The sequence below is a fragment of the Ambystoma mexicanum genome, chromosome 3q (assembly GCF_040938575.1).
Source record: "Ambystoma mexicanum isolate Mex_15411 chromosome 3q, UKY_AmexF1_1, whole genome shotgun sequence".
In the NCBI taxonomy this organism is placed as follows: Eukaryota; Metazoa; Chordata; class Amphibia; order Caudata; family Ambystomatidae; genus Ambystoma; species Ambystoma mexicanum.
The window spans coordinates 1,081,829,930-1,081,850,752 of NC_090926.1; the positions used below are offsets into that span (position 1 = coordinate 1,081,829,930).

General features: G+C 46.5%; 1 protein-coding gene across 4 annotated transcripts in view; it reads left to right on the plus strand.

Annotated features, from left to right (window-relative positions):
• The window catches only part of LOC138583271 (zinc finger protein 2-like), a 184,693-nt gene that overhangs the window by 118,742 nt on the left and 45,128 nt on the right, over positions 1-20,823 (plus strand). For all 4 annotated transcript variants that reach the window (XM_069655360.1, XM_069655361.1, XM_069655363.1 and 1 more), the window contains one exon: positions 14,926-15,024. In XM_069655360.1, the coding sequence (XP_069511461.1) occupies positions 14,926-15,024 (99 nt within the window). The remainder of the gene's footprint in view (positions 1-14,925; positions 15,025-20,823) is intronic.

The following is a 20,823-nucleotide window of genomic DNA, read 5'->3' on the forward strand; positions in this document are numbered from 1 at the left end:
CTTTGATTCAGACTCTCCTTAGTTTCATTTAGGTAGGGAAATCCCTCTGTAGTATAGGGCAAGTTAAGCCCTTTTCCATCCTGACATTTAAGTTCATGAAAATTGATTGTTTGAATTTGATATGTACTGTCCATGTCCTTCTTCATGATGCCTTCACACACCACACTAAAATATATCTAGTACTTTCCATATTGCATCAATTATCAAAAAAAAGAAAGTCAGTTAAATCATTTGGAATTCTTAGCTATTATAGGGCCAAGATTAGGCATGCCCAGTTCTGAACACGTCTGTCGTTTATAGAAGTCTGAAAATGTGTTAGAAATGATAAACCATCTTTTTCTTTTCTGTCAAGCAACTGCTATTGATAGGCCTTTTTGGTTTAAGAAATGTCCATAGCTTCGGATTCTTTTTGGGCATGGTGCTAACATGTACAGAAAATAGATTTATCACTGGCTCTGGTGAGTTTTTAGTTGCACATTTTACCTACATGTAATCATGAATTAACATAACTTACAATGTTCTTATATTTCATTGTATAATGGATTTAATGTTGATACCAGGTATTTTATGTTAACAAAAGGATATGAATAGTGCTATACATTTTAAATGAGGAACAAATGACCCTTAATGTTTATTTATTGCACATATGGTTGAAAACGAGAACGTATGCAAATTAATCAGTTCAACACCAGTTTAAATAAACAATACAAACACTGCTATGAATCAACACAACACAATTTGGAAAACATGTGACAAAGCTTTGGAAACAAATAAGACATAAGTGTTCGATGTTTCAAGATGGCCGCCGTGCACTAGAGACGAGTGCAGACAGACCTCATCCCGAAATCTCTATCACCGGCACATCAAGCGGACATTAACTAGATGTTTCCCTTTCAAAATAAATACGAGGATGTTCCACTAAAGTCTGGGTCCCCCCTGCCAACACCCGGAAGACTCAGGACTTAAAACTATCAGAGGAAAAGGAGTTACATGTACTAGCCACGCCCGAGATCCTGTATGGCGCACCCCAACTACAGCAAGCACGGATGAGTTGGGATCACGTCTCACACATAAAAGGCAAATCACAATGGTATCACTGGAGTTGGGGGGCGAAGTTGTAATGGTCGCGTGGTGCTACACCCTTCCGAGACTTTAGCAGACGGCAAGATAAGGGTGGAACCACTTGACAGGAAATCTTGTTGTGCCGCTGGGGCTGGCCATAGGGAAACGAATATACAAGGAAGAAACTTGGAAAATGTGCTTCATAGTTCACACGGTCCACGTGTGGTATAGCGACGTGCAGTTGAAAGGCTTTTGAAAATTACTGGTGGCCCTTCGACACTCAAGAGGTAATGCAATGATATCCCACTGTGGGCCATAAATTATCACTGCGGGTTAACCGGCATAAAGAGTTAAAAATAGCTTCAATTATATAAATTAGAATTACAGTGGTGCCTTTCTACAGACATAGTGCAGACTCTCAAAAAACTGGCAGGGCTGAATCTGGGCGGTGTTAGCACGTACTGTGATCATAAACTGTTGAGGAAGTTGAACGGATTTATCTCGGGGACATGGGGGCAACTCTGGCAGCCCCGTGATTCTCAAATGTAAAAAATGTCATTGGCCCCAACTCTATTGGTATCCACATCAACACAACGCGATAAGGAGCCCTATAAGGGATAAAACCTATTGTATTCCACTTGGCACCCGAAACCCATTACTACTCGTGGGATTGGCACCAGTGAATACACTCAGCAAAATTTCTGAAAGGGTGCAACGCTTGCAAGGAGCAGGAGATGTAATACTAAAGGCACCTCGGCCCATGGTCAACACGATCAATAAAGATACATGCAAACAGAGTCATTAGGGAGATTAACCCCCGTTGAACCAACGTTACCAGTAGCACACAACTTCTGATGTTGTGAGTGCACATTAGCTATTGAGCCAACAGCTTACACCATACTAGAAACAGGGTCATCCAACACCACCTTCACGGAAGTTCAGCAGTTCAGCTTTCACAGAAGCAAACACCAAAGGCCAAATCTGAAGCCTCAGCTAATTCTATGACCACTACAGTTAAACAGAGTGCTCCAATACAACGTTACTCCATAACCTTTATATCATTATATCTATAAATCCCAATATATCGTGACCTCCCATATTGTTACGCTCACCTGGCTCCCACAGGGGCGTCGGTCGGACCCGGACAGCTGCGGTCTCCACCCACATGATGCGTAGTGCAGCGATGACTGACTGGATCTGCCCTCCTAATCTTGTCTGCTTAACCCGTAGAAATATTCTCCTGCAAGTGGAGAGATGGATTTAGCCACTTGTGGATTCAAGTGATGGCACCCCCACAGTCCTCCCCAACTAATCACCTCCGAAATGCCCTCACAGCAATCTCACCTTATATTCTTGAAAGATGAGCTCTCCATTCGGCGTGGATTTGCAGGGGCGCGTCGATTCCAGTTACTTCACTGGTTTGAAGGCTCGGGAGAGTTCCGGAGAGTATTGACTCTGAGGTTCCTGGTGAGGACCAGTAAGTATTAAGTTCATAGAGTTCAATATGTCTGATGTTCACTCTTGTTCCCCCCTTCCTTTCTTGTCTTTCAGCTGGCTCGTGAAAAGATGCTCTTGTGGCAACTTGTTGGCGCTCAGGTAAGAGTCTGTATTACCCGGCGCTGTCCGGTAAATGTTGCACGAGGAAAACGTGTTGTTTTGTCTCTCTTTACAGATGCGGCACGTGAAAATATGGAGAGTCACAAAAGGATGCCTCCAGTGGTAAATCAGGTAAGTCTATGGTGGTAAGAATTATATTTGTTGGTTCCCTCAGCTGACCTTGTGGTTTTCTTTTGTCTTCTAGGTGCCAAAGTTCGGCGAAGAAATGATGGAGGCAGCGCCGACCCGAAGGATGCTGTGAAGACTGGTGAGTATGGCGCGGCGCTGCAGCTGGAGGTGCGGCGCGTGCAGAAATGATGTTCTTTACAGGTCCGGAGACAAGATGGATCCAGAATCAGGTGTGGAATAGAAATAAGTTTGTTTTCTAACCTTGTCCCTTTCTTTCCTCTTTGTTTTAGGAGCTCTGGATTCGATGCGGGCGTGGCAGAAGACTGGATGCAGGCTGCAGGCACGGTGAGTGTTACGCTGCTGGATGCAGAATAACGCGAAGCGTGTTTTGCTGGTCGGGTGTGGTTTAAATAGCCTCAAAAGTAGTCCCAGGTAAGAAGTCCCTACAACCACACCCAAGTAAAAAATAGTCCCTGTAGAAAAATAGTCCCTTTCAGGCTTCATGTTGGATTGGAGTCATTTGCAGCATGGTCTGCCTGAGGTAAGTAATGACTATGAGCCTGGCGCCTTAAGCGCCAGGACTGATTCCTACTGTGAGCCTGGCACCTAAGGCGCCAGGACTGAACTCAGATAGCCCCTAGCCGGGGCTGCTGAGGTTTTACTAAATGTCTAGATGCCTGCTCCCGGGGCTGATGGGCTTGGTCCGGATGCCTGGGGGTAGGCATCATGACACATATAGTGAATGTGTTAGCCACACCTGCATGGGCTGTAGCATAACAGAGGCAACCATATAGTAGTGACTGCAACATAACATTGTGCGCCTACAACATCCACAAGAGCCTGGTGTCACTACTCACTTTGATAGTTTATTTATATCGTGCTTGTACACAGGTGTTTCAGAGTGCCACAAGGCAAGGGAGAGTAACAAGGGAGAACCAAAACAACAATCTTACTAGGCCCAGTGACATTGAGAACGGGCAAGTGAATTGGAGAGGGAAAAAGGGGAAAAGTGCAGAGCAAAGGAATACAGATAAATAATAAATAAATAATAAAAAGTAAAAAAACAGTAGTAGTGCAGCCAGCAGGTGGCAAGTGCTAGGTTTGAGTCTGGTAAGTGCAGAGAGAAGAAAAAGGATGGGGCGGGGGGACTGTATGGTTACAGATACAGGCCCCAGTGCAAGGGTTTGCCAGGAGGCAGTGCAGGTGGGTGGCAAGGTGAGCGGGTACCTGGGCCCGAAGTCAGAAGGTAGGCCAGGTACACAGTGCCAAGAAATAGCTGATCAGCAGGGGAGAGGAGGGGGCGAAGGCAGAAGCAAAGAAGAAGGTCTTGAGGTGCTTCTGGAAACGGAGATGGTTTTCCTCAAGTTTAAGAGTGGCAGGGAGGCTGTTCCAGAGGGAGGCCTCAGCCGAGGACAAAGATCTACACCCAGCTCGCTTATTTGAGAAACGACTGACCCTAAGGGAGTTAGAGGTAGAGGAGCGAAGTGCTCGAGAGGGAAGGTATTTACAAAGGGACAGCTGTTGATACAGTGGACCCAGGCCCCAGAAAGCCTAGTGGACAATGCAAAGGATTTTGAATTTAATCCTTGCAGTCACTGGGAGCCAATGGAGAGATTTCAGGGCTGGAGAGATACGATGACAGGGCTTGAGGCCGAGGACAAGTCTCGCAGTCCTGTTGTGGATAAGTTACAAAGGGCGGAGAGTAGAAGCAGGGAGATTTAGAAAGAGGCTGTTAGAATAGTCCAACCTAGAGAGAACCAGGGCTTCAGCGACAGTGAGCTTCTAAGGGAAGGAGAGGAAAGGCAGAATACCTCGGAGGAGGTACAGTAGGAAGTTTGACTTTTTAGAGACGTCCAAGATGTGGCCGGAGAAGTAAAGCGTGGAGTCAAAGATGACCCTGAGGTTCTTAGCCTCGCAGGTAGAGGTAGGAGGGGGGCCAAGGGAGGCCGGCCAGAGAGAGTGAGAGGAAAGGAGGGTGAGGGTGTGCCGATGAGGAGGATCGCTGGCATTCAGGCAGAGATCGTTGGCGGCACACCAATCCTGAATGGCAGCTAGGCAATCAGAGATGAGAGAAGGAGAGGAGGTGGCCGAAGGAAGCCTGAAAATGAGTTGAGTGTCGTCAGCATAGCACTGAAAGTGGGAGCAGAAAATGGCGATGCGATGAACGTATTGGTTAAAAAAGCCAGGGTGAGAGGTTAGACCCCTGGGGAACACCACAGGTAGACAGGGAGATAGATGAAAGGAAGGACCCAAGTTGTACCTGGGAGGATCGATCAGAGAAGAAAGAGATCAGCCAAGCCAGAGCCTGATCAGTGATACCCAGGTTGTCACAGAGACGGTTGAGCAGGATGATATGGTTGACCGTGTCGAAGGCAGAAGAGAGATCAAGTAGGATGAGGACAGAGGGGATCTTGGAGTCAAGGTTGGTGAGCAGATCTGCATGGATGTTCAGTAGAGCTATTTCTGTGCTTCTGGCAGCACTGAAGCCAGATTGATGGTCGTGGAGACAACCAACAGAGTCGGAGAGAAGGTTAAGCTGCAAAATGGGCAGCTTGTCAAGCAGTTTGCCCAGAAATGGGGTGATGGAGATTGGGCGATAGTTAGCTGGGCAAGAAGGGTCGGCTGTGTTTTTTTTTTTTATTTTAGAAGAAGAAAGTGCACAAGAGAGTGCTTCAGGGGGAGGGGAAGACTCCTGAGGTAAAGGAGAGGTTGCAGAAATCAGCCAGGCCAGGAGCGGGGGTGTCAATATTGTCCTTGATGATGTTGGAAGAGCATGGAAAAACCTGTTTTGACAAGGCTTTCATAGATCAGACTTGTCTAGAGACCTTGTCAGGGGAGAAAAGCGGAAAGGACGAGAAGGAAGGTGTGGGGTGGCTGTAGGAGCTCTAGAGTTCACAGACGTGAGTGGGGGGAGGAGGGAGCAGGGGAGAGGATGGGAGGATGGACAGGGTATCCTGAGTTTTAGAGATGGCGTGGGAGGCAAGGGTCATGCAAAGGGCCTGGGAAGCGATAGCAGAAGTAGAGACTGCAGCAGGGTTGGTTCGCTCCTTGCAGAAAGGTATTGCCTTAAGTCTTCCAGACCGGGGGCGCCCTACCAGAGGCAAACACCCTATGACGGGTACAAAAAATAAAGTTGGATTGGCCGTTTGCTCTGTCTCAAACAACTAAGGAAAGCCCATTACAAGATATCTGGGCTAGATCTTCCAGGTACCAACAACCAAGTACTATTCAAGCTACTGACGTTCCAGTAACAATGGCAGGAGCTAAGGAAGATTTCGAGAAGTGTTTTCAAGACTTTCAGAGCTCATTCACAGCGACATTTCAAACACAGTTCACTGCATTCACATCGGAGTTTAAACAAATGATCACAGATTTCAGGAAAGATCTTACAGAACTGGGTGAACGTACAGACGCAAACGAAAGAGTTATACAAGAATTGACCCATGATAATAGGTAATCAGAGGAACTGATGGAACATTTGGCGAGATCAACTCATAACCTCGAGATACAATGTCAAGATTTAGAAAACGAATCTCTCAGGCCAAACATCCCAGTCAGAAATCTCCGTGAATGAGTCGGAGACCCAGATTTAAAAGATGCAATAATTTCTATCTTCAAAGAACTGCTGGGTAACGATGAAAAAGAGAAGATACCTTTGGATCGCGTCCACAGGGTGGGCCCAAAGAGATCCAATCCTGGAATGCGCCCAAGGGACATGCTGGCAGCGTGTGTGGATTAATCACAAAAGGAACAAATCCTGATGGCAGCCTATGGGGGCTCAAATGGGAATGGGGAATGGTTTTTTCAATGGGGACTTACCGGTCCCGCAAAGGTCGGACTAAACTGGTAAGTCCCCATTGAACGAGACCGGTGCCGGTACCATTACTGGAGGCAGTCATGGCGCAAATAGCGCCATCACTACCTCCAGTCTCGGAATGAGGCCCATAGATTATATTTGGTCATCAACCAAGCTGCTGGGATACATTAAAAAATGGTGAATCGCCCGATTGCATTGTCTGATCATTCGCCCCTGGAATTGTAGCTCCTCTTTCCAGGAACAACACCACAGATATGGTCCTGGGATTGCCCTACTGAACTTTTCTGAGATTCGGTATTGATGGAGAAACAAGGAGGAAAGATTGAGGAATTTTTTGAGTTAAACAATACAGGTGAGATAGCGATAAAAACACTATGGGATGCTTTTAAGGCTACGTTTCGCAGGGAACTCATCTCAGAGGGGGCTCGCAGACATAAACAACGTGATACCATTGAGTCTGAACTAGAGGGTGAATTGAAGCAAATATAGAAATTAATGTAAATGGATGGAGGGCTAGCCATTAAAAAGCCATATAGAAAGGTAAGGGGGAGACTACAGTTTATGCTAACATCAAATGCGGAAAAAGGTTTATTATACACGAAACCAAAATATTATATAAAAGCGAATACAACTGATCGGCTGTTGGCCAGATAGCTAAGGCAAAGTGAGGCATTGTGCACAATTTTAGGAGTAAAAAAATATTTAAGGGGAACTGGTTAAAATAACCCCACGGATACTCACACAATTTGTGGAGTTTTACTCCACTTTATATCAATAAGATAATCCCGACACTGCAGCCCAAAAAACATATCTACATTCAGGTAAGCACCTAATTATTACATCCCAGGTACGTGAATATCTGCAACAAGAGATAACTATTGAAAAAATGTTGCAGGTAATCCGTAGTCTCCCTCTTAATAAGGCTCCAGACCTGGATAGATATTGTGCCCCATTTTATAAAACGTATCAATCGATACTGGCCCCTAGACTGACAAAACTATACAATTAATTTAAATATACCAGACATATAACGCCTTCTATGGAGGAAGCCAAAATGATTATTTTCCCAGAACCTAATAAAGACCCCACACAATGTGGATCATATCGACCTATCGCCCCGATCAATCTTGACGCAAAAAATGTACACAAAAATTCTTGCCAACAGACTAGTAGACAATTTGCTGTCCCTAATCCACCGTGACCAATTAGGGTTTATTAAATATCGATAAACCCATGATAATATCAGAAGGGCATGCCATCTGATCGAGAAAATGACCAAGAAGAGACAACCAGCGCTTTTCCTATCATTAGACGCAGAGCGTTTGATAGGGTTGAATGGTCATTCCTGTTTCAAACTCTAGAGGCTTTGGGCTTTGGTCCTCATTTCATGAATATGATACGTGTATATTATATAGACCCCAAGATAAGGTTATCAATAAATGGTCGGACATCTACTCCGATCACATTACATCGTGGAACGAAGCAGGGATGCCCACTATGCCCTCTTTTGTATGCAATACATCTGAAACCCTTTTTAATTAAAATTAGACAAACCGATCATATTCAAGGGATACCATTTGGGACAGATAACCTTAAAATAATGGCATACGCCGATGATATATTGATTACGGTTATAGATCCGGCTGAATCACTGATAGGGATCACACAGGAACTGGAAGAATTCGGTAAGGTAGCGGGCCTAAAAATAAATATGACTAAATCTGAAATATTTCATTTATCTCTCACACCTTCCCAAGTAGCTCAGGTATCCGCAAACACTAAATTTAAATGGGCAAAGGACAAAATTAATATAAAGTAAACTTTCCCCCATTCTTCTAGAACTTCAACGTTTACTATTGCGGTGGGGCCAATTTACGATTTCTTGGTTAAAGCGGATACACGCTGTGAAAATGTCAATACTACCCAAGGTGTTATATATATTCCAGGCTCTCCCTATACCTGTACCGCACACATTCTTTCAGGAGTTTCAAGGGGTGATAACGAAATGTATATCGAACAATAAAACCACACATGTAGCGATGAAACCATTAATAATTCCAACAAACAAGGGGGGCATGGGACTTCCCAATTTTGTTAAGTATTACCAGGCAGCACACCTATGGGTATTGAGAGAATGATTCTCCTCAACGACCGAGAAAATATGGGCCAGAATGGAAAAGGCAATTTGCGGTCCTCACCTTGCGCAACTACTCTGGCTTCCTAAACAAGACCGCCCTATGAACTAGCATGCCAGCCAAATTACTAACTTGGTTGAAAATATATGGGACAGGGCAGTAAGACGATACCAAATCAAAACTTGACCTTCCCCTTTTTCACCAATATTTAATAACACACAGTTCAAACCTGGCTTGGAAAAAAGATCCTTTTCTAATTGGAATGAAATGAACTGCACTAAAATTCGGAAATGTTTCAGGGCACAGACTTTATTCTGTTCGAATAATGTAAAAAGGAGTTGGGGTTAACGGAAAAGGATAAATACCAATACTTTCAGGGTCGACATTGGTTGTTTTCTCCCCCAAACAATGCTCCTAACTGCATTTGAGACATTTTTTATTTCAAATTCAGGAGAGAAAAACCTTATCTCCATACTTTTATCGTCTTCTACAAGAGGAGTTCCAGGAAGGCAGCTCGAGGTATGTTCAGAATTGGCAGCAGATACCAGGAATATCGATATCTATCGTAGAATGGCAGATTCTATGGAGGGATATTCCTGAACTAACACGCTCCCTATAGATTAGAGAATCATGCTATAAGGCAATGCTACAATGGCATTATACCCCACAAAGGCTACATAAAATGAAACTAATTAGCACTGACAAATGTTGGAGGGAATGTAACGGCAAATGAGATTGGTTACATAGTTGGCTAGAGTGGGCCTCATTACAAGTCCGGCGGTAATCGTGCTGGTAAAACCGGCAGGTTGCCACCTGACTTGTCAATTTTACCGGCACCTGGCTTGCCAGAATCACCGGGGCATTACAACCTCAGCGTTCCGGGAAGTCAGGCGCCGGTAATCGTAAATCCCCATTCCCATTTGAGTCCCGTAGAGGCAGGAAGATTTATAAAGAGGCTGTTGCATTAGTCCAGCCTAGAGAGGGCCAGAGCTCTGGAGACCGTGAGCTTCTGGGGGAAAGTGAGGAAAGGAAGCATACCTCTGAGGAGGTGCAGCTGATAGAGTCGGAGATGTGAGGCGAGAAGGAGAGGGTAGAGTCAAAGATGACCCCAAGGTTCATACCCTCATAGGTAGGAGCAGGAAGAGGGCCCAGAGTGTGTGGCCAGAGAGGGAGAGGGAGAGGGAGAGGAAATGAGGGAGCTGGTTTTCCGATGAGGAGGATCTCTGTTGTACTGGCATTAAGGCAGAGATCATTGGTGGCGCACCACTCCTGGATTGTGTCAGGAATGAGAGAAGGAGTAGAGGCAGTCGAGGGGAGCCTGAAAGAGAGCTGGGTGTCATCTGAATAACACTGAAAGGTGAAGCAGAGAGCAGCGATGCAGTGGGCAATAGGTGCCATGTATTGCTTGAACCACCAGGGAGAAGGTTAGCCTCCTGGGGAATACCACAGGTAGAAAGAGAGGTAGCGGGGAGGAAGGACCCCAGTTGGACCTTAGAGGTCGATCAGTGAGAAAGGAGGTCAACCAGATCAGGGCCTGATCAGTGATACCCAGGTTATCACAGGGGTGATTGAGCAGGATGGCATAGTTGACCGTGTCAAAAGCAGAAGAAAGTTTCAGGATAATGAGGCGAGAAGGAAGGTTAGAATCAAGGTTAGAGAGCAGGTCTTCACGGATGTTCAGGAGAGCTGTTTCCGTGCTTCTAGCTACTCTGAAGCCCGGCGGATGGTCGTGGAGACAACCAACAGATTCAGTGTGAAGGTTAAGCTGGGAGATTGCCAGCTTTTCCCAGAGTTTGCCCAGAAAAGGAGTGATAGTGATTGGGCGATAGTTAGCCCGAGAGGAGGGATTGGCAGAGGTCTTTTTAAGGATGGGGTGCACAAGGGAGTGCTTCAGGGGGGCGACGAAGGTTGCAATGGCAAAAGAGTGATTGCAGAAATCGGCTAAGGCTGGAGCAAGGCTGTCAAAGTAGTCCGTGATGGTTCTGGAAGAATAGGGAAGAACTTGTTTTGATGAGACTTTCATAGATCAGACTGTCGTTGTCAGGGGTGCACAAGGGAAAGGAAGAGAAGGGAGGAGGTGTTGCGGCCAGAGGAAGGCCAGGAGTGGAGGTGGAGGAGGGGGAGGAGGAGGAAGAGGAAGAGAGTGTGGACAGGATGTTCTGAGTTTCAGTGAGGAAATGAGAAGCCAAGGCTGTACAGAGGGCCTGGGAGGGAACAGGAGAGGTAGAGACTGCAGCAGGGATGACCAGCTCCTTGCAGATTTTAAAGAGTACGGCCGAGTTGTTAGATGCTGCTGATAAGCAGGCTTGGATGTGTGCTCTATTCTTGGCGAGGACAGAGTCTGTACTGCCTCTAGAGCAGGCGGCAGGTCAGTTTGTCAGAGGGTGCGTCTGTTGCTCTCCACTACCCTAAACTTGCGTTTAAGGGTGACGAGGTCGGATTCATATCAATATTTGCACTTGGATTTGGACTTCAAGCTGATCCTCATGACAGGGGCAAGTACATCAAGACTGTCAGAGATAGAAAGATGAAGGTTGGAAAGGGCTGTGTCATGGTGTGAGTCAGCCAAAGGTGCAGAGGGAGGAGAGAAAGTAGCGGCGAAGCTTCCATTGACACACGCTTCATGGGTCGAATGACCAAGAAGGTAGTTGGCAGTGCTGGAGTCAGCTAGACTTGAGGGGTAGAGAGAGAGAAGAGAGAGAGATGGTAGGAAAGGAGAAAGGGATCACTCCAGGAGAGAGGAGTGGTGAGAGGGTTGGAGATGGGGAGGTCTGAGGAGATCAGAACATCCAGGGTGTGCCCTACAGAGTGAGTCGGGCCAGAGGGAAGGATAGACAGAGAGAGTCGCAAAGGTTGCGAAAGTCTCCTGCAGAAGGACAAGAAGCATCCAAGTGGATGTTAAGGTCTCAGAGGAGAAGTTGAGAGGTAGAGGCAAGGAGGGAGGAGGAGAGGTCTGTCCTCTCTGAGAGGAAGGAGGCTACCTGGCCGGGTGGCCGATAGATGTTGGCCACAGTGAGAGAACGGCCAGGAGAGAGAGAGAGAGAAAGAGAGCCTGCAGATCAGGCATTCAAAAGAGGAATAGTCCTGCATCAAGGCTACACCCCCACCGGGACGGTTGGTTCTGGGCACGGAGAGGATATTGTAGCCATCAGGAAGGAGAGTGTCAAAGCTCATGACAGAGCTGGCCGTGAACCAGGTCTCAGTCAGACCGAGAACATCCAAACCGAGTTCATGCAGTGTTGCTGAATGTGATAAGGCTTTAGCCCACCTTGGATGAACAGTGGGGCACCCCTTAGGTTTAGCCTGAACTACCCAAATGTTTGGTAGCAATGGCTGAGCAGCCAGGCTTAGCCTAGGAGGCCTTAGGACTGTAGTGAGGCACACAGTAGTCAAAGCATACACCTAGTTCAAGGAAACACTTATACACTAGAATATAAAAAGTGACAGCAGGCCCCGGTTCGGGTTTCTTGGTCTTAGCGACTGAAGATCCACTTGCAGTGGATCTGACAGTTTCTCTCGAGTAGTTGGACTCCCAGCGGAAGATCTCATCAGTACTGGCTAGTTGGTGCTTTTTTCAAGGCACGGTTGAAGGATGGTTGAAGGACGGTTGTCTTGCTGTAGACCTTGTCTGGTTCTCGGTTCTGCAAATTTTCAGACAAAACCGTGCTTTGGTTGAGGTTGCACTGCAAAATGGCACAGGACCCCGGTATTGATGAAGTGTGCCATGGAGGTTGAAGCTCTGCCAGGGAGGGCTCAAAATGCAGATCGTCTTGGGACTGGTTAGGCCCACAAGTCCAAGTGAGGAGGTCTGCTTCGGAGCTGCCCTGTTGCACAGAAGTTTATGTCAGGACTCCAGCACTTACTCAGACGACTCTGGTGGTTGCTGGAAGTGGCTGCGATCTTATTCTCCTCCTCCTCTTCTGGCTGAGCCCACCAATCCCCATAGATGTATTCATTCAAAGTTGAGGGGTGGCTGTCCAAAATGGGCAGCCAGCCTCCCAGCACAAACTGGATCCAGGCAGGCACACTCCAGGAACAAGATCAGGGGAGTTTCGGTCATCTCCCCCACTTCCTGTCCTTTCAGGGACTCAATGAGAATTGGTGGGTTTTCCAAGGGAAACAGCCAAAGGCAAAAGACCAATCAGAACCTTCCCCACCCAGGCAGGCAGAAGGCTCAAGTAAGAACAAGTCATCATGAACAGAACTTAGAAAAGTAAAGCCTCCATTTTATGCAAATGCCCGCCCCTGTGCCCCTTAACGCAGCTGCGAAGGCAGCCAGTGACAAAAGTCCATAAAAAGTCATGCAAAAAGGTACACTAGCTTGTCAGATGAACTTGTAATAGTAACTAAAAGTTACTGGAAAATTGAAACAATGTTTCCCTTCAGCACTCTACACAGGGTGCGGTGTGCTGATCTCACACAAATAAAATACAGGAGGGAGAAAAGGGTGACCCCTGCCCCGGTAACTTGTGTTAATGCACGTAAAGTCAAATTAAAAGCTTAAGGAACTTACAACAACACAGAAAGTGCTGTGTGCTTCAATAATAAAATGTAGATGCCAGTATCCTCCTCCCCTATTCCTTCTCATTCCCTCTGCACCTACTCACCACTCTCTTGACCAAAAAAACTCAGGACATCCTGAAAGGCCTTGTCACTCAGTCTCCCTTCTTGATCTCTCCTCTGCATTTGACACGGTCAACCACTCCATCCTCCTACAAAGGCTCCATTACACCCTTGGTATCTCGGAGCGGGCACTGGACTCGCTGACCTCCTTCCTAACTGATAGCTCCTCCCAAGTCATCCTGGGCACCTTCGCCTCTCCTACTACCTTCTCCACCTGTGGTGTCCCCCAGGGCTCTATCCTCTCGCCTTGGCTCTTTAACATCTACCTTACTCAGTTGGCACTCCTCATCTACTCCATCTCCCCCAACTTCCAGTTTTATGCTGACGACACACAACTCTTCTTCAAACTTCCTGCTGACCCTCTTGCACCTTCCATTATCCCAGACTGCCTTTCTGCCATCCAGGCCTGGTGCACTTCCAATGATCTCTGACTCAATGCCAGCAAAACAGAGATCCTTCCCATTGGGACCCCTGCTCCTGACTTCTTCCCTTCTCTCATGGCCTTCTTCCATGGCCTCTCCCCATGCTCGCTCTTCTGAAGCCAGAAACCTTGGAGTCATCTTCGACTCTTCTCTCTCCTTTCTCCCTCATACTCAGGACATTGTCAAGAAGTAACACTTTCAGCCCTTCCTTCTCAATGGAATTCTAAATTTTCTCACCTTACCCGCAGAAGCTCAATGTTACCCGAGCCCCGGTTCTCTCTAAGCTTGACTATTGCAATAGCCTCCTCCTGAATCTAACTTCTTCCACTCTGCGATCCCTCCAGCTAATCCAGAATAGGGCAGCAAGTCTCATCCGTGGCCTCAAGCCCAGGGACTGCATCTCTCCTGCCCTAGAAGGTTTTCACTGGCTCCTGGTTGCTTCATGGATTAAATCCAAATCTCTCAGTATCATCCACAAGACTATCTGGGGCCGGGACCCCACTATCTTCAACTCTTTGTGTGTAAAGCGTTTCCCTAAACAAAGGGCTGGAGATTGATCGCTTTTCTCAGCTGGCTCCCTTTTTTAGAACAGCCTCCCTCTTCATCTTGAGCAGGACTTTCTTAAATTCCAGAAACTCCTCTAGACTTTCCTCTTTACCTTCTCCTTGCATTCCTCTTTCCTCTGCTAATTTTACAGTTGCTTATTTAGTTTTCAGGGCCCTTATGCATCCTTGGGGTCCTGACCTCCCACACCGAATCGCCCCAGCTTCTGTCTATCCTCAGCACTTGCCTCAGCTCATTGTCCACCCTGGAGGCTTGCACCTACCTTACATTGCACTTCAACTGTTGCTCATTCATTAGCACCCCAGCACCTGTCCCATTCCCCCTCCCTTCTGCACATTCTGAACACTCACAATGCATAGTAGGTTCGTCCTACCACCACACGCCCCCACTGTATTTCATATTTTGTATATATTTTAATTGTTTCTCATCCCCTTGTCACCTCCCATTTGCCCTGTGGTTGCTGTGAAACAGTATTTACTATATAAGTGCCTAACAAGCGAACAATAAAAATAAAAAAAATCTGTTCATAGAAAAATGTATTCCTGTGATGTATTTATGTATAAATGTTGTCCAACAGGATTTCCGCTACCTAATGCTGATATATGCCAGAGGAAGGAGGAACGGCCCAAAGATGTTTTGAGGGCTTTCAGAGAACACAGCACTGGTCCAAGTCCTGGTAGGTTGCAAAGCTTCCATTTAGCATTTTCGGTGCAGAAATTGTTTCTAATGCATTATTTACACAGATTACTCTTCGTTGAAACATATGCAGAAGCTAACATTGGAAAACCTTTCAGAACAGGGGCGTAATGTGCTTGAGCATTCTGATCCTCCATAATATGACTACAGAAGTGACATGGTTGGTGCATATATAAAGAACAACTCGTGATGCTGGAGTTGTCTTGTGTCCAAGATGAGCATGTTGCCCTGGAGCTATCCTCCTGGTCCACCCCTGTTGTAGTACAAAGGTTTCAATTGTTGCAGAGACTGCACATCATAAATGTTGATAATGGATCCGCATAAACTGCCTCTTGTGCTTGGCGCCCGATCATGATGTGATGACCTGCAGTTCTTGCCGAGCCATGAACCGAAAATTTTACGCGAAAGAGCAGCGAAATTCAGTCTGTCTCATTAGACCACAGTCTAAATCACGGGACAACCCCCTCCAAAAGTCACTCTTCTGAGTAGGGAAAGTCCAAGAAACCAGCCCACTCTGCGGATAAAAAACTCTTCAGAAGGGGATTGTAAGAAGCGCTATAAAAAACACACGCTAACACTAGCACGTTGCGTCACTCCTCCCTTTCCTCTTCCCACAAGAAAAAGCATAATTCCCGCAGGGACAGAAAGGAGGAACACTCCACTGATTCTGGTCTTAAAAGTAACCTGCCTTACTGCCTCCAACTCAGCAGATCAGTGGGGGAAATGTTGTCGGCAAAGGCAAAGGCCAAGACATCAGCAATGGCGGCTTTAGTCTGGGTCCCGAAAGCCAAGCAAGGACCCAGCGCACATTTGAAGGCCGGCAGTGAATCCTCAAAGGTTGATGTTGATACAACCACTCTCCCAGGCCTGCCTGCAAAGGCCAAAACACTTCTAAGCCTTTATGCCGAAATCTGGTGCCTGCTTATTGTCACTGTCATTGACTGCTACTCATTTGATTTATTCAATTTCTGAAAGGAGGTTACTTCTACTGTCGAGGGATGCTGAATTTTACACTATATACATATTTGATGAAGAATGCAATGAAATTTCCTATGGGATTGTACCAATGCACAAAATTTGCCATTGGCTGGTGATATTTGACTCTCAGTGAGTAAAGAATTGTGTGCTGTATGTATTCATAGAATCGAGGTGGTGAGTGACTTTTTTTATGGCTGGCTAGTACCTTGCAACTTGAAATTTTGCCACCTGACTTGAACCAACGGAGTGCCCCAGAGAAGGACCTCCTGAAGAGTTAATTTCAGATGAGACTAGCCTAATGATGATTGTGGCAGACCTTAGGGATGCCATTTTCTTATACACCTCTCCAGAACTATATAAAATGAAGACATGTCCCTACAGTCACCCTAATGCGGCCTTGCGCAAAACTATGGAGTTGGAAGCACTGGGTCTGGGTACTACCTCAAAGCCAATCATTCCATGAGACCTGACGGATCGATAAAGAACCACCCAGTGATACTGTCCTTCCTTTCAATGCAGATATTGCTCATCCTGTGATGAGGTTATAGCAACATCTGTGTTCTTTTCAATGCCCATGGTTGACAAAGTCCTGTCTAAGACATACAGGCCTTCTCCTGGGGACTCTGATGAATCTGGGAAATGTGTCCCTTCTCCCTTCGGGGGAGCCAATCCCTGTGAGTCTAGGGAGGTGAGCCTATGCAAGGCCTCCTAAGGCATTTGGGCAAGAAGGACCTCACTGGGACTCCCCTCTAAGGGACAAGGACCGCCATACCTTTAAGGAAATCCCTATGAAGAATACTCTCTCTGAATATGTGGGAGTGACAAAGACTGCTGTTGCTTCGGTTTTACGCTAAAACCCTGTTTACATGACTTCCATATCATTGGCTCAAGGTCATGCTGGAATCTCCTTTAACCCAGTAGCTCATGAAAAACAGCCCACCCGTTTGAAGTTCGGCAGCAGGAATAAAGAGACAAGGAACTTTGAATGGAGGAAGACGAATGCTGCGCAGAGGCGAGTCTCTGATATGAGTGTGCTGGAGGGGTGGTGCTTCTCAACACCACGGAGCTGGCAGTAGCGTGGAGAACAGATGAGAGGAAATTGAGACCCGGAAGGCCGGCACTGAGAAAGGCAACATTGCTGAGACGGAAACTGGGACCAACTTACCTGGCTGCGTGACAATGCTACAACCGTGGTGGTGTGAGGCCTGCAAACCGACACAGTAACCAGGGAACAACAGAGGAATGAATCCTCTGCTTTGTGTGTGGAACCCCAAACCTTTCGAGATGGGCTGGAGAAGGAGAAAAGATATGTATGCACCAGAGACATCACCCTGCTGGAGTATACCCGAAGGCAGAGAAGGTACAAGGGTTTCCCAGGGTGGAGGAGTCGAGTTGAGTTGCAAAAAGAGAGTGCAATCCGTAATCGAAAGTACCAGAGGGGCCTGCAGAGTACTAGAGAGATGAGATATTGTAACATGAAGGAAATCTGCAGGGTTCAATCAATCTATACAATGCACAATATTGGGGGAAACGGACTAAGGGTATAATCCCACCCCATCAAGGATATGAGAATTGTGGTTTGTGTAAAGACTTGCAATTTTTCCTGAGGAATTTAATTCCTGGAGGTGGCAGCTTACTTACTGGATGGTGAGATCTGCACTTGTTTTAATGAGCTTGTGGCATACTGTAAAGACGCCACTTGCAAAGTACTTATAGCAGCATTGAATACAGTGAACTGTACGGCTCATTCAATGGGTGCCGCTTGGTGGTCACAAGCCATTTGTGGCTTGTCAACTCCGGGCCACGAGGGCCGGAACCATGTTGGGTTTTCAGGATATCCCTCCTTAATAGTCATGAGAAATGTGCATACAATGATTCTAAATGTATGCAAATAGCTCCTCATGAATATTAATGAGGGATATCCTGAAAGCCTGTCAGGATGCCAGCCCTCGAGGCCTGGAGTTGGACAGGATTCACAGGCGATGTGCAAGCAAAACTGTAAGACCAGGGGGCCTTTTACAAGTGTGCCGGTTCCAGGAAAAATGCTGGTAATTCCGGCTACGCATTTGTTCCAGACTGGCACACTTCAAGTGTGCAGATGAGGCCCTGGATCTCCTACCAGACCTGACCTGCCGGTAGATTTCTACCAGCAAAGAAATGCCTGAATAGCAGTGCTGGTGATTCAGGCAATCCCATTCCATGGACTCTTATGGGACTTCATGGGAATAGGAATTTACTATCTCTCTGCTGCCTTTAATATCCCGGTGATACCGGGATATCGGGCAGTGGAGACGGTAAGGGCAGCCTGCCAGTATCCTGCCGATAATACCGGCGGGATACTGGCAACTCTTACTGAGGCTCATGCTCTTTTAATGGGATTATTCTTTCTGGTATGAAGGCTGATTAATCTTTAGAAAAATGCAATGCATCAAAAGGAACCGCAAAATCGTTTGGCTGAGCAGTGAAGCAAACAGCAGCTTATTTTGCCCTGTCATCTTTTGTAACTGTACCTCTTTCAGTCTCCAGTGCCACTGTAACCTGCTATCCCAAATCCTCTTTTGTCTCATGCAACCCCAGTAGCGTTTGTGTAAGCATGCAAATGAATGGCAGGCTATTAAGTAAGATGTCTGGGCTGACCAGACCCTGTCCCAAGAGTACTGTCCCTTTCCTGAGAAGACAGCCAGACTACACTCCTTTGTGATGATGTTCTCTTCTGGACCTTCTGCTTTTACATGAAGCTTTGTTTCTACTGCAGAAGAGTTCAATAGAGTATGTTTTAGTTTTGGAGAATGGAAAAGGGTGGTACTCCATTCCATTTCTTGGATCCAAAAAGGACTAAGGTATGTGTCCCATCTTGGACCTCAAGTCTTTTAAACAAGTTCTGCAGGGTGGACAAATTAAAGATGATGGGCCTCATTACAAGTTGGGCAGTATTCTTGCGGTAAATCCACCAGAATACCGCCCAACGGAATGACCGTTACTGCCATTTGGTCTGGCGGATCGACCCCTGGATTACAAGTGGTAGTGTTGTTGTTAGTCCCCATTGGGGATTTCGGCAGAATTACTGCTGCAGTAATTCTGCTGATTATCTGCTGATTATTTTGCTGATTATTTGGTGGAAAGTGGGAGGATTTACCTCCAGCATGATGCTGTAGGTAAATCTCCCCCACTCCAGGGACAAACGGGTAGTATACCGGGCAGGAAAAGTGGCAGTAATTCTGTTAGCACCTTTTTTTTCCTGCACTGCCATACTCCTAATGAGGCCCAAGGTCACTATCCCAGACCTTGCAGGCCCATAGTTTGGTAGCATTCAATGGACCTCCAAGATGCGCATTTACATTTGCCCAGCCATCCAAAGTACAGGAAGTACCTAAGGTTCGTGATAGGCAATGCTCACTACCAGTTCTGAGTCCTGCCTTTAGAGCCAGAGACTCACCAAACTGAACTTGGCAGTGACAGCCCATCTCTGGGGGGGAATGGTATACGTCTTACCATACTGGGTCGATTGGCTCATCAAGGCCTGTCCTCAGGAGCAGGAGTTTGTATCTGTGCCACACTTGCTTCTTTCAGTTTTAGGAGAAGTCCAAATGGTGTAGAAGTCTGTCACACCTTCACAGCTACTCCGGTTCAGCATCACAATCCTGGATACTCGCTCTTAAAAAGGCATTTCCACCCGAGAACAGGGTCTTCAACATCTCACAGGTGGTCGAAAGGTTCCAGAGCACTTAGTACCTGCCAGCCTGTGCCTTCTTTCACCTGCTGGACCTAATGTCATCTTGCGTTATGCCGGTGGCTCAGTTTTGAATAAAGTTGCTAAAATAGCTCCTTCATGCTGAGTGGTCCCAGTTTTCAGGTAGCATGAAAGACCTGCTGGGGGTCTCGATACTGGTATCAATTGACCTGCTGTGGTGGTCCAGATGGGACAAAAGGATGGCAGTGAATATCTTTGGGCCATTGTTGCCACAGGCCACCATGGTCACGTACATCTCTCTGAAAGGCTGGAGCACTCGCCTAGGGAAGGATTTGGTCCTTGACAGAGTACAGATTGCACATCAATCCGATGTAGCTGTGGGCACTCACTTGTTCTAATAGCCTTCCTTCTTTATGTCCATGGAGTGAATGTCCCGATTCTGACTTCAACATCTATCCCACTTGAAACCTCCCAAGAAGAGTGGACCTCATAAGAAGTCCGGAGAGCAAACCATTTGCCTGAATCTCAACACACTGAACCTGCATGCTTGGTTGTTGAGATTTTGAGATACAGGGACAGAGATTTGCCAGATGTTTTTGATGTTGACCTCTCAGCAAGGAGCTCAGCCTCCAAGGCCATTTACAGCTGTCAATGGAGAAGGTTTTACTCGTGGTGTATGAGAGGGATCTTGATCCTTTGGCTTGTTACACTGCTTTGCTTTTGCAGTTTTTGTTATCACTAGCCAACAAGGTTTACATGTCGGTGAGCTAACGGCAATCTGAGTCTTCAAAAGAACGCCTGAACCAGAGCTCTTACTTTACACCAAGTTCAGTTTATTGTTCTGGCAAGGTATCTTAACTTATTACTTACTCTCTTGATGGGCTCACCGTTTAAGCCTCTCCACTTTTTTAAAACTTAAGCAGCCTCATGAAATGTTTTTTTCTTGTAGCCATCATCTCAGCGAGGGGCATCAGAAAGATTCAAGCCCTGTCTTTGAAACCTCCTTTCTTGGTCTTCTCGACTGAAAAAATTAAGATGCATGTTCAACCAGATTTCTTGCACAACATTGGCAGAGTTTCATTTTGGCCTAGGATTAGCCCCACTCCTCCC